This window comes from Ambystoma mexicanum, chromosome 2p (genome assembly GCF_040938575.1).
Source record: "Ambystoma mexicanum isolate Mex_15411 chromosome 2p, UKY_AmexF1_1, whole genome shotgun sequence".
Classification (NCBI taxonomy): Eukaryota; Metazoa; Chordata; class Amphibia; order Caudata; family Ambystomatidae; genus Ambystoma; species Ambystoma mexicanum.
In genome coordinates, this window is record NC_090923.1 from 741,554,398 (window position 1) to 741,568,578 (window position 14,181).

At 48.9% G+C, this 14,181-nt stretch overlaps 1 protein-coding gene across 1 annotated transcript in view; it reads left to right on the top strand.

Moving 5' to 3' along the window:
• The window catches only part of EHD2 (EH domain containing 2), a 176,022-nt gene that overhangs the window by 81,458 nt on the left and 80,383 nt on the right, over positions 1-14,181 (top strand). The window contains exon 3 of the mRNA XM_069644369.1: positions 42-454. Within this exon, the coding sequence (XP_069500470.1) occupies positions 42-454 (413 nt within the window). The remainder of the gene's footprint in view (positions 1-41; positions 455-14,181) is intronic.

Sequence of the window (14,181 nt, forward strand, 5' to 3'; positions counted from 1 at the left end):
CACTTGATGTGTACTGACCTGCCTCTTTCTTTTTTCCCCAGGCTATGACTTCGCAGCTGTACTCCAGTGGTTCGCGGAGCGCGTGGACCGCATTATCCTGCTCTTTGATGCCCACAAGCTAGAGATCTCCGACGAGTTTTCAGAGGCCATCCGGGCCCTGAAGGGCAACGAGGACAAGATCCGCGTGGTGCTCAACAAGGCTGACATGGTGGACACCCAGCAGCTGATGCGTGTCTATGGTGCCCTCATGTGGTCGCTGGGCAAGGTCTTCAACACCCCTGAAGTGCTACGGGTCTACATCGGCTCCTTCTGGTCTGAACCGCTTCTCATCTCTGAGAACCGCCATCTCTTTGAGCTGGAGGAGCAGGACCTGTTCCAGGACATACAGAACCTACCCCGCAACGCTGCCCTGAGGAAGCTCAACGACCTGGTGAAACGGGCCAGGCTGGTCAGGGTAAGAGTGAAGGGGGAAAGAGGGGAGAAACTAGGGTGACCGTGATGGTAAAACTCCATGCGACATCCTACAACTCCAGTGCAGGATCAGCTGTACTGAATGGCCTACTCTATGTACATGTTCTGTAGAGCTGATTGAAGATGTTCTGTGGCCTGTTGCCACTGGGCCTTCCCTTAGTGGAATAAGAAAGGCGTTAATGCAGATGTGGTAAGCAGGATGCAAAGATAAAAATGAAATAACCAGAGGCGTAGCCAGGATTGTCTAACAAGTGGGGCCTGACGCTAATGTAGTTGAGCCCATCATGTGCAATTAACATCTGTGAATGCCCACACAGCGCTGCTGAGTGGGCATTTACAGATTTTGGGTTGGGCCTTACCCGTTCAGTCCTTACCCAGTCTACGCCTCTGGAAATAACCAGTGGCCACCAAAAGCACTTTAGTAAAGTTTGATATGATATGATTTCATATGATATGGCATTTGTAACGCGCCTATGCACAAGTGCTTCAAGGCGCGATAAGGCTAGCAAGGGTTAAACAAAGTGAGGACAGAGTCATTGATCTTACTAGGCCAAGTGACATTGAGATTGCGCAAGTGCATGGGAGTTGGGAGTGGAAAAGTGCCAGGGGAAAGGGGAGGGATCAAAACAATAACAAGAAGTGCAGCCAGCAGGTGGCAGGTGCATGGGTAAGTGCAGACAGCAGGTGTCCAAAAGTGCAGGTAAGGGGACTGTAGGGTTACAGATACAGACCCAAGTGCAAGGGTTGCCGGGAGGCAGTGCTGGTGTGCTACTGGGCGGGTAGGGACCTGGGCCTGAAATCACAGGGCAGCCAGGTGACCAGTGCAGTACGATAGAGTTGAACTGGCAACCCAAAAGTGGGCAAGGGTTGTTGGGAATCTGCCACACCTGCAGGTCCACATAAAGATGATGGCAGAGTTGGATTGCTTATATCTGTGAGCAGGGTGACACTTTCACTGCCAGTTTATCTGCTGAAATGTCTATGCCACCGCCTGATGCACTCAATGCCATGTTGTTTCACCTGTCTGGTAACTCTCGCCTTCTGCTTTAACCTCCACAGCCCGGGCTCTTGTGCCGGCGGGTCTGTAGGCTGCCAGGATGGTTCCCCCAGAAGAGAGTATTCTTTGATTATACTCCCTTCTCATTTACCCCCTTCATTTCTTGTCCTTTCTCCTTTTGTCCCCAACAACGACACGAATTGCCCTATTTTTGGCGCCCAGCTGCATGTCCCCCCCTTGCAGTGGAGCCAACGTATGAGTTTCCCGAGGGGGGCCGCTGCCCAGATTTTAGGGCAGTGGCAATTAAAGGGTATTTCCCGCAGAGTGCGGTGTTGCTAGGTTTCGAAGAGATCTGGGGCTACGCTAATGTTGGGATTGTCAGGACTGGGGGCTAGCTAGCCTTTTTGCTTGTAACCCCTGAGATTCTATCAGGGGCTACAACCAAAAGACCTGGGGCTATAGCCCCCTCAGCCCCCGCCCCTAGCAACACCGCATACCTGGCTCCCCTGCCCGCATCCTGTCTTATATCACTGGCATTGGGCACACTCAGGTGTGTTTACTTCTGTCAGAACTTGGCTGGCCAGTTAGCCGGTGGCATTTTATGACCGTCCTTTGCACCCAGATGAAACCTGTGGCTATGGATGTCTGAAAAATGGCCAGTGAGGGTCAGGGATGGACTGGCCTATAGGGAACTCTGGAGATTTCCCGGTAGGCCTCTGCACCCGGGGCCTCTTTTGTATGTTAACCTATTTTATTTCCCAATTTTCTCATAGGGAAAGGGTTGGGCTTTCTGAAAATGTGTAATATGGGGCCACTTCTAACATTATTTCCAGGGCCTCTTTTAGTTCCCAGTCCACCCTGGGTGAGGGTAGCAGGGTATGACCAGACAGTCTGGAACCTGACCTTGTCGTTAGAGGAGGTAGGTATGAGAAATCATGTGGAGATGACATATATATGTGTGTCTTATTTTCTTAAGTACAGAGGAACCTAGTTTTGTTAAAGCCCACGTGGCAGATTCTGAACGTGTGATGGATGCACGCTGCAATGAGAACAGTGCTTCCAGTCTGCGTGCATATGTCCAGGATCCACGGAAGGGGTGTGTGTACAGCACTAGACCAAGTGTATCGCAACCCAGCCACCCCGCAACAGCCAGGTGCCATGCGGGGGGGCAGGGACCTAGATCTGAATTGGCCACCAGAACCCACGAAGGGGAATTGCTGGGGGTGAGCGCCCCACCTATGCGGGGGCCACGCGAGCATTGAGACTGACAGGGCTTAATGTGTATTTTACCTTTCCACTGTATTTCAGGGATGGAAATGTAATAAAGAATAGAAACGCCTGCGCTGCGCAAGAGCGTTTATATCATGGCCCAGAAATACAGAGAGAGGACGGAAAAGAGTCCTGTCGCCTCTGCGCCTTGTCTTGCGTGTGGGAAATGCCCTTTGTAAGAGATGCGCGTCAGGTTGCATCTCTCCCTTTACAGGCATGTCCCTAACATGCAGACCTCTGCATGTGGGCAGAACGTTCACAATTCCACTGTTTGGAATTTGGCTTGCGTTTTTCAGTTTTTACGCGCACTCACCCCCGAAAGTGCAAAGGCATTTGTTTAAAATAAATTCAGGCCCAGTGTGTTCCTTGATACAGGGTGCAGATTCTGGGCACGCTAACGAGTGTAGAGAGTTGCGCCCCCAAGCACACGTCAGAATCTGTGGTACACGGGGCTGCTCTTGCACTTATTGCCTGGCTCATGCAGCTTGGGGGCTTATGCAGGAGAAGAGTATGGTCTCAGACCCCCAAGCTTCACTCAAGACACTTCCTGCTGGGGACGCGGGGCCCGGGCCCCTTCCCTTCCAAAAGCAGCAGCTTCTCTAAGGATGATTATCCGACCCCCAAATCTTCAAGAAGTCCGTGTTGTTAAAGAAACTACAGCACACAAATAAAGGATGACTTTTACTGCACAGAGAACAGCAACATATCCAAATGCATGAAGGAAGATGCCTGATCACTGGGCATCCCTCACATGAAAAATATTATTATTATTCTTATTATTATTATTGTATGTATTAAGCGTGGGCCCAGCATCAGGAAGAAACAGAGCACTATACAAGTTATAGGGGAAAGGACACAGAGTGGGAAGCAGAGAAACAAGGGAGGGGGGAGCTAGCAACGGGGCAGAGGGAGGCCGGCAATATGGCAGCAAGGGATGGACACACAACCAGGGCAGAAAACATGGGGGAGGTGGGCAGAGTGCCCAGTCTCAACTTGGGTGGGAAGTGTGTGGGGGCCTACTTGTTCGGGAGGGGCCATTCCTTGAAGAGAAGGGTCTTGAGCTTCTCTTAACATTAGAGATGACCTGTGGTTCTGTTGTCATTCACAGATGTTCACATGGCCTACTTAATCAAATAAGCCAATGGCAAGGCGTTACCAGTACGAATGTGATTGGAGGGCTCCGCGGTGGCCACGCCTGCTCCGCCATGATAAAGCTGTTTCCCCTGCATAGCTGCCATTACTGATTGCGAGTGAGGCACCCAGTAGGAAACGCGTTTTGTGTGTCAGGAAAGTATTCCCTGTGTGCGGCCACTGTTTTTTGTGTGAGGGGAATTAGCACTGATGCCTTCTATGGGCCACTTGTTTTTTGTAGGAGGGAAACCTGTAATGTTGCTGTGCACAAACTGTGTGTTTGTGAGACTCTTGTGCTGCCTTTGTTTGTGCCATACCTGATCGGGTTTGGCAGCTGCCCCTGCTATTGCTGTTTAGTGTGAGTAAAATGGGCACTGCTCTTTCTACCTGTGCTGTATCGGCTTTGTGTGTGAGGGAAGCTTGCCCTGCTGCTGCTACCTGCACTGTATTCATTCTCTGTGTAAGGAAAGCTTGCCCTGCTGCTGCTACCTGCACTATATTCATTCTCTGTGTCAGGTTAGCATGCACTGCTGCTTCCATCCACAAAGTCGCTGTTTTCTGTGTGAGGGAAGCTTGCCCTGCTGCTGCTACCTGCACTGTATCCATTCTCTGTGTAGGGGAAACTTGCCCTGCTGCTGCTACCTGCACTGAATCCATTCTCTGTGTGAGATTAGCACGTGCTGCTGCTTCTATCCACCAATTAACTGTTTTCTGTGTGAGAGAAGATTGCACTGCTTCTCCTACCCTCTCTGTAACTATTCTCTGTGTACAGGCAGCTTAAACTGCTGTTTCTACATGCACTGTATCCATTCTCTGTGTAAGGGAAGCTTTCCCTGCTGCCGATACCCGCACTATATTCATTCTCTGTGTGAGGTAAGCATGTGCTGCTGCTTTTATCCACCAAGTAACTGTGTTATGTGTGAGGACAGCTTACACTGCTGCTTCTATATGCACTGTATTCATTCTCTGTGTAAGGGAAGCTTGCCCTGCTGCCACGACCTGCACTGTATTCATTCTCTGTGTGAGGTAAGCATGTGCTGCTGCTTCTATCAACCAAGTAACTGTTTTCTGTGTGAGGGACGCTTGCACTGCTGCTTCTGCACACACTTCTATCCATTGTCAGTGTGAGTTAAGCTTGCACACCTACTTCTACCTGCACTGTATTCATTCTCAATGTGAAGCAAGCCTAGACTGGTGCTTCTATCCACCACGTAACTGTTTTCTATGTGAGGGAAGCTTGAACTGCTGCTTCTGCACACACTCCTATCCATTGTCCGTGTGAGTTAAGCTTGCACAACTACTTCTATCTGCACTGTATTCATTCTCAATGTGAAGCAAGCATGGACTGGTGCTTCTATCCACCAAGTAACTGTCTTCTGTGTGAGAGAAGCTTGCACTGCTTCTCCCACCCTCTCTGTACCCAATCTCTGTGTACAGGAAGCTTTCACTGCTGTTTCTACATGCACTGTATCCATTCTCTGTGTAAGGGAAGCTTGCCATGCTGCCGCTACCTGCACTGTATCCATTCTCTGTGTAAGGGAAGCATGCCCCTCTGCTTCTGTCCACCAAGTAACCGTGTTCTGTGTGAAGGAAGCTTGCACTGCTGCTTCTGCACACCCTCTTATCCATTCTCTGTGTGAGTTAAGCTTGCACAACTCCTTTTACCTGCACTGTATTCACTTTCAGGGTGAAGCAAGCATGCACTGTTGCTTCTATCCACCAAAGAAACTTGCACTGCTGCTTCTGCACACACTCCTATCCATTCTCCGTGTCAGTTAAGCTTGCACAACTACTTCTACCTGCACTGTATTCATTCTCAAAATGTGAAGCAAGCATGCACTGCTTGTTCTATCCGCCAGGTAACTGTTCTCTGTGTGAGAGAAGCTTGCATTGCTTCTCCTACCCTCTCTGTATAAAGGAAGTTTGCACTGCTGCTTCAAACTGCGCTGTATTGGTTCTCTGTGTGAGGAAAGCATGCACTTCTGCTTTTATACAGCAAGTCACTGTTTTCTGTGTGAGGGAAGCTTACACTGCTGCTTCTACATACACTCTATCCATTCTCTGTGTAAGGGAAGCTTGCCCTGTTGCTGTTACCTGCACTGTATTCATTATCTGTGTGAGGTAAGCATGCACTGCTGCTTCTATCCACCAATTTCCTATTTTCTGTGTGAGGGAAGCTTGCACTGCTGCCTCTACACACACTCATATCCATTGTCTGTGTGTGAGAAGCTTGCACTGCTTCCCCTGCCCTCTATTTGTCGATTCTCTGTATACCGGAAGCTTGCACTGCTACTTCCAACTCCGCTGTATTGGTTGTCTGTGTGCAGAAAGCATGCACTTCTGCTTCTACACACACTCTTATCCATTCGCTGTGTGAATTAAGCTTGCGCAACTGCTTTTACTTGTGTTGTATCCATTCACTTTGCGAGGGAAGCTTGCCCGGCTGGTTTTACCCGTGCTGCATCATTTTTCTTGTGTGAGGGACGCTTGCACTGATGTCACCTGTGCTGCGTCTATTCTGCAGGTGTGCGTGAAGGTTGCATTGATGCTCAGTGGCGGAGCTAAGGGAGCAGCTGGTGGGCTGACCTCTCCCACTGGAGCTTCCTCCAGGCCCACATTTTAATTCGTTGGAGATAAAAGAAAAACCAAAGTCCAAATAGTTAAGTCCAGGCCATAATATGAAAAAAAGCCAGACCCAAAAGAAACCAACCGTCGAGGCACATAAAGATGCTGTTCATTCTCTAACATTCAGCGAAGTTAAAAGGATCTAAGGCCAGATGCGTAGACAGGGCAGGTCCTGAGCGGGCAAGGCCCACCCAAAACAGCAGCGCTGTGTGGGCATTTACAGATGTTAATGTCACTGCCGTGGGCCCAACTACATTACGTCCAGGCCCCACTTGTTAGACAAACCTGGCTATGCGCATCTGCAGGGCCATAGGGCGATAATAGCCGTGGACGGCTGGACATGCCTGCAGACAATTCAATGCAGGGGAAGCCAGTAGAATTCCATTAGGCATGAGGCTGGGACAGGTGAGTGGCTTGAACTATCGGGACCTGGTACGGAGGACACGGGATAGGGCAACCAAGAGGCTGGGGAGTAGCGAGATAAGGGCAGTGATTGATAATAACAAAGCAATACAGTCATTAGCACCCGACTGGTGCACCACGACCAGTCAGAATGCTCACACAGGGCGGGTACATGCCCACTTTCCAGGCAGCCCTCCAACGCCGCCCCTAATCCACTGGTTGTTTTTTTTTTTAATTGAATACATCACGTGTACAAAACGTATCGGTCTCCCACCAATTTCCAAGGATTCAACTTCCACTTGTATTGCAATTTTTATTTTCGGCAAGGAGGTGTGTGATAACTGCACACACCTGTTCATAAAAATAAAACTAGTTCTGGGTTTTCATTGCAATAACGTCCACCACTGCAGGCCACACGAGCTGAAAACAGTGCCGTATTTACAATTAAAGCCCCTTGCTGTGCTTGTGCATGTTAACTTGGGCTAGCAGGCCATTATCAGTCAGTACAGCCCCTTCACCCCATGCCAGATAATTTCGCTTGACTTCATAAGGTACTGAGTTTATAAGATCAATCACAGGTGATGTGGCCTTAAGATCACCCGCTCAGGGAGGTGGGCATTCTTGGTCTTCCCATCCACGGGCCCTCAAAACTGTACAGGTAGGTTAAAATGTTGGTAACCCCAACGCAGGACCTCATGAGGATTGCTAATGCAGAATCTCACGAGGAATGCTAATGCAGGACCTCATGTGGAATGCCCATGCAGGACCTCATGTGGAATGCCAATGCAGGACCTCATGTGGAATGCCCATGCAGGACCTCGTGTGGAATGCCCATGCAGGACATCATGTGGAATGCCAATGCAGGACCTCATGTGGAATGCCTAGGCAGGACCTCATGTGGAATGCCCATGCAGGACATCATGTGGAATTCCAATGCAGGTCCTCATGTTGAATGCCAATGCAGGACCTCATGTGGAATGCCTAGGCAGGACCTCATGTGGAATGCCCATGCAGGACATCATGTGGAATGCCAATGCAGACCTCATGAGGTTGAATGCCAATGCAGGACCTCATGAGGAATGCAATCCGAGGGATATCATGGTGGATTGGGAAGATCTGATTGACTAGAGCAGTGGTATCGAAACTTTTTAAATATTGGGTCTCCCTCCCCCCTTTGAGTACCAATATTGTTACCGGTCACACCCTCCCAACAAGCCATAACTGCTCATACTTTCTATTAAAAGCAGTCACCGTAATCTCTTTTTAAAGAGCTTCATGCCCCCCACCCCACCGTACATCCTTTGGGCCCACTAGAGGGGACATCCCCACTGTTTGAAGACCTCTAGTCTAGGGGGTGTTACGTCAGAACCATCCTCAGCCGGGAGAGATGGGCATTCAACAGGAGCCAGGTTATGTTGTGTTTTTCCTTCTTCCACCTAAGGCTAAGATCTGATTGCCCCCATTTTTAAGACAATGCACCGTCGCTGTAAAACCCGTATGGTGGTGATTGGCACAGTATAAAAGCTTTATAACATAACATCTGTGGGCAATTCTTTGGCTCCATCGGTTTCTAGTTGGCTGACTCTACACTCCCAGGCAAGAGATGCAAGTTTTCCCCAACAATCCATGGTATGCCAGAAATATTCAGCAATCATAAGGTCAAACAGCTGTGTGAGGTAATGCATTTGTTGATGAGAAGGGGAAATGAAGGCTCCAGGTGACAAAAAACCTCTCTCATTCCTCAGACCATAGCAAAGCCACTTGGACACCTATAAAGAGGACTTCCAAATGAGATTCTGACATGACCTACAGGTCATTGTACTTCGGATCCCATTGGAATAGCACAAAGCAAGTCTCCAGGGAATCATGTCGGCAGACGTTGATATGAGGTGGCCTCCAATCCATATCTGCCCCAATGCTCTATCTTCTAGAGAACAGGTCAGGTCTGCCTCCAAGTTCATTGTATATTGATAGTGGCCCGGGGTGGCACAGACCGAGCAATGATGTCCTACAGGCCTGAAACAGCTGCTGTGCTGTTCCTGTGCTGTACCTGTTCTGTTAATGTTAAAGGACATTTGTACCTCACACTATCACCACCGGAGAAGTCCCCTGGCGCTTTGGCAGATCTGAAAAGGAAAGGGGGTAGGGTGAGTTAGTGGGACCAAGCGGGAATAGTGCAAGAGAGCAGTGATGTGCTGTTGGCAGCTTCAGTTTGGTTAGCACCGTTCGCTTAGCTTGGGTGTGCTTTTCGGTTGGTAGCCATTGTGTTCTGTTGTGCGAAGCTATGTGTAATTTGTATGTTGTTGCAGTGTTGTGAAGTCTGTGCGGTTTGCTGTGTTTTAGGGGTGTGGTTGTGTTTGGTTAGAGTTTGAGAAGTGTATGTAGAAGGGCGAGATTTTTAGTGGGTTTGTTAGAGGTCTGGCTATCCAGGTCCGATACATGCTACTTTCCAAATTCCCTCCATATGTGGCGTGTGACGTCTCCACAATTCCCCCTAGATGCAGCGCCGGCCAATATCCATAAACCCATCCAGATGCGATGTAAGCCACCGTCCACAACTATATCCAAATATGGCACTGGCCACCCTTCACAATCCTGTCCAGAAGCGACGCAAGCCAACATTCACAATCCTGTCTAGATGTGACGCCTGCTATCATCCAAAGCTCCATCCAAACGCGGCACTGGCAGTATTCACAGTCCTTTCTAGATGTGACATTCACAACTATATCCAAATGTGGCATTGCCCAACATTCACAATCCTGTCTGGAAGTGACACAGGCCAATATTCACATTTATGTCCCAGTGTGGCACTGGTGACACTCCGAATCCTGTGCAAATGTGACGCAAGCCAACTCAATTCTATCAAAATGTGGCACTGGCAATGTTCACACATCGATCTAAATGTGGCACTGGCCATATTAACCCCTCTATCGGTTCTAGGTGTTGTCTGTACCATCAAGGGTTCTGTCAGCCTGTTCTTTTGCAATTCCTGTTTTATTGTTTCAGTTGCTTTCGCCTGGTTCTGAGGTGTTAAAGGGTTAGGTTTCTAGTAGTTTTCTGAACTTTAGGTGGTCTTTCGTGTTAATTATTCCTTTTTAGGGAGATTGTTCCAGGTTTTTGCAGCTAGGTGGGAGAAAGAGGAGAATCCTCTGGCGTATGGCTATTGTTGCAGGCGGATTTCATTGCTTGATCTGAGGAGTCATGTACCAATGCTGTCTGCCCTGTCCTGTTTATTCAAGGGAAGCTTGCACTACTGCTGGCCATACTCGGTGTGTTTGAGAGAGGCTTGCACTGCTGTTGTTTGTGCCGTACATGTTTTGTGTGAGAGGTCACTCTGCCCTGAAGCTGCCTGCAAGGCCACTGCTCTGTTGGGGGAAGCCCTTTAGTGATTAGAAGCTTGCAATACTACTGCCTGTGCAACATCTGTGCTGTGAGGAATGTCTACACTGATAACACTGTGCCTGTCTGATGCCCAGTCCCCCTCATCCCTCTGCAGTCTCCAGCATTTGGAGTGTGTCTCCCTCTCACCAGAGAAACTCCAGCAAAATTGTGTCGAACTTTTTGAGTAAACCCCCCAGTGATTTATTCATTCATGTGCCTTGACATTTTCACTAAAACGTCTGTTCTGTAAAATGTCCTGAGAGAAATGGGCGGAAAAGTAATCTGTGGGTCATAGCTGTAGCTGGGGAACACCGCATTCCTTTTATGGAAAACCTTAAGCTGGCCTTTGGCCAGAGTGAGTACTAATAAGGTAATTCTAAGTGACTAACTGCCTGCAGGGTTGTCCAACTCCAGGCATCGAGGGCTAGGATCCTGACAGGTTTTCAGGATATCCCTCATTAATGTGAGAAAACATTTACATACATTTAGAATCATTGTATCCAAATCTATTTTATGAATATTAATGAGGGGTATCCTGAAAACCAGACATGGATCCGGCCATCAATGCCTGGAGTTGTAGCCCCTGACCCAAATGGGACCCGGCTAGGCAGTGCTGCATGCTTGTCCCCAGAGAGAAATATAGAAATAAAGTCACAGATACCAGGGTGTAGGAAATAAAATACTTTATTTAGAGTTTATGTTGTGTAGTGTTTGTGTTTTACTGAGTAACCAAAGGACTTACCTGGACTGAACGCTGGATGGAATGTGGACGGAATGAAAAAAATGAAAAAATCAAAGAATAGAGCTTCCCTGTCCAGCCCCAGGGACGTCATCTAGGGGTCGCCAGAGGTTGCAACTGTGACATCTGAGGTCTCCCTTGCGACCTCTGTGGTCACCCTTGCGACCTCTAGAAAAAAATAAGAAAACCTTTTTTTTTGTTTTTGTAATGCAAGCTCATGGGCTGTTGCCAGCACCATGTGGCTCTTTACTTCTGGAGTGGCTGGCCTTCTTGTTAAAGCCCCTTAAAAAAAGAAGAAAAAGAAGAAAAGGAGTGACACGAGTCTAACGCTTTCAGCACTCACCCTAAATAAGAAAGATTAGGAATACCAAATAATGTCTCTTTCTGGAATTCAATACAATAATTGCTAGACTTATTAAAGGTTTATTTCAGGCACACTTCAGGGGGTGAGTCACTGATTTAGTCTGTTCCAAAACGCCTCAACTCAGCCTTTCATCCTTCTGAGGTCGATAAATGAGTACCAACACAGGTTGGGTGATATTGGGTGTATATTTTTTTCTATATAAAGCGCTTAAGCGTAAGTGCTATATAATAACACATAATTTTCATTTGGTCATGGACGTCTGCTTGCATTCACAGTAATTTGGTTATATGGGCCTATACACACTGATCTTAACGATACATATGGCTATCCATTCTTGTATGAAATGTACATCACATTATAGTGATATCGTAAACATGTTTTTGTAGTGTACAATGCTATGTGGTAGTACTTCCTGTTTTGTCAACGGGTGAAAGGTTACGTTCCATCACATCCCGCAATTTCATTTTGGGGTGGGGTAAAATGATATCACTTCCTGTGATGTCACCAGTGTTCGATGGTCATGTGATGTCACTTCCGCTACCCCTGGCATTTTGGTGAAATGACGTCCCTTTCCAGCCCACTCCTAAACATTTCAGAAAACACTGTTGGAAGGGGAGAACCGTTAAGAAAAAAAGAAAGAGGAGGGAGAGCATCACAACTCTGTGGGGTACCCTGGTCTAGAGCAGCCCCCCAGGATCTAAAGACATAGTCAAACCATGCTACGTGTGTGGCCTGGTATCATTACTGCAGGGCTGGCTGTGTGCCCAGAGCAGCCTGGGCATCTACGGGGCCACAGGCCTGTTAGGCCCGCCCGGGGGCCAGAATGGATGGGCCAATGACTAAGGGTCCCAGAGCGCATGTGCAGAGCAGTCCGGGGTGAACAAAAAAGAGCTGTCCAGGCCACGTGTGTGGGGAAGCCTGTACGAAGCAACCCGGCCGTGCCCCAAGTCAAACTGCCATGAAGTTAGGGAGGGCAAGCCCAGAAGACAAGTCCTCCATGTATGTCAGTTGCGGCCTGGGAGGTGACGTGCAGGAAGAGGTGGCAGAAGCCCACTCCGTCATGGCGGTATGTGCAGTGAATGCAAGCCCAGAGCCTGGGCCTGGGTGGAGAGAAGTCACGGCTGCTACATCATCACAGCTGGGGTGGAGAAAGGTCCCTTGCTGCCCGTGACCCGGCAGTGTGGGGGAAGTGAAGTCCTGGGCCGCACAGTCCACGCAGGCCCCCTGTGAAGATGGAGGTCCCTCTAGCATACTGACTGGCCGGAGCTCAAGGAAGACAGGCGTGCCTGCCCCCATGTGCTGCACAGGCTCAATGAAGAGAGGGGGAGGGCAGCTTTGAAAGAGTGCCGGAGCGTGGCGGTGTAGTATAGCGGTGTTCCCATAGCAATAAGGACGTCGCTTGAAAAATGTATAAGCCGTAGGGTGCAACTGTGACGTGGTGCCACCATAAATCAGCAATAGAGCTGTGGGGTTACGTTGGTGACCATTGGTGCCCCCCCCCAGGGTATGGACCCGCCCAAGGAGTAACAAAAAGTATGTGGGATGTGGCAATGTGTGTGGCTGCCTCACGTGGCTGAGGGTGCTGCCGCAAAGAAGATCCCAGGCATCGCGGGGCACTAAATGGTGACTAGGCAGCCCAACATGGCTAATGGGGCAGCATAGGAACAATTTGAAGGCATGGGCGGCACAAGGAGATCGGCTGGCCCCACGTGGTGGACGGGGACACCCGGAAGAAAAGCTGGAGTGGCAGCTTGTGGGGGAACAACCCCATATTTGATCAAGGGGCAGATCCCCAAAACACCAAGGACAGCACCCAAGACAGGAGGTACTGAGAAGGGGTAGGTGACTGCAGCAGTCACCCCTATGTAAGATATGTGTTATATGTTGTAGTTTGTTATATATTTAAACGTATATTTAAGTGTTTATTTTTTTTTTAATTATGAATAATAACAGTTATTAGTTATAGCAGATGTCATTAGAAGTGGGTAGAGGGTTAAGCAGGGATGTATATAGTGTTGGGTAGATAAGGTTTAAGAGGCAAGTAAGCCACAGGCCGTCTGGGGGTGAGACCAACCACTAGGGCCATCTGGTGGCCCACCTCTACAGTGGGTGGTGACAGGTGGCGGTTACTGGTCTGTTCCGTTAGTACCACCCTAGTCATCTTCCTGTAACCCCTCCAAGAGAGGGTGAGCTGACGGGGCAGAACTCTCATAAATAACTCACGCCAGGGGAGCAGAGAAGTGGGCTAGCATTAGTAGGAAAATGTTTAGGGAATGTTAAGAAATGGTGCCTCATAGTTTTATAAATAAAAAAGGGTCCCCGTTGGGATCGCCAAAAAATCCACCTTGTTGTCAGTGTCTCGTGAAGTGTTAAGGTAAAGAATCAGGGGTATCCCGTCTCTTGTTCAACATCGATTTTATTTGCAGGTTGCATTGTTCCCCTTCATTTCCAACTAGTTTGTTGGGTAGAGGTGGTTTGTTCCCATGGGTACTGCCGCTGGCCTGGGGTGAGTGAGAGGCACACCCTTGCCCGAGACAAGGGCTGGAAAACAAGCGCAACTAGAAGAGGGGATCCTAGTGTGCGCCATTTTGTCCACAAAACCATAATATCTGCCCTTATTATAAAGGATGAGGGCGCACAAACATAAATCCCTGCACGAGCCCTGGTTTGGCAACGCCGCCCCTGCCTGTGTGCAGCAGAAGATCAAAGTGCTGCTGGCCAGGCCCTGCGCTTGCGCGCTTGCATCAAGTACAGTCTGCATGTGGAATACACATGCATATGTCAGCATCCCGCCACTGCCAC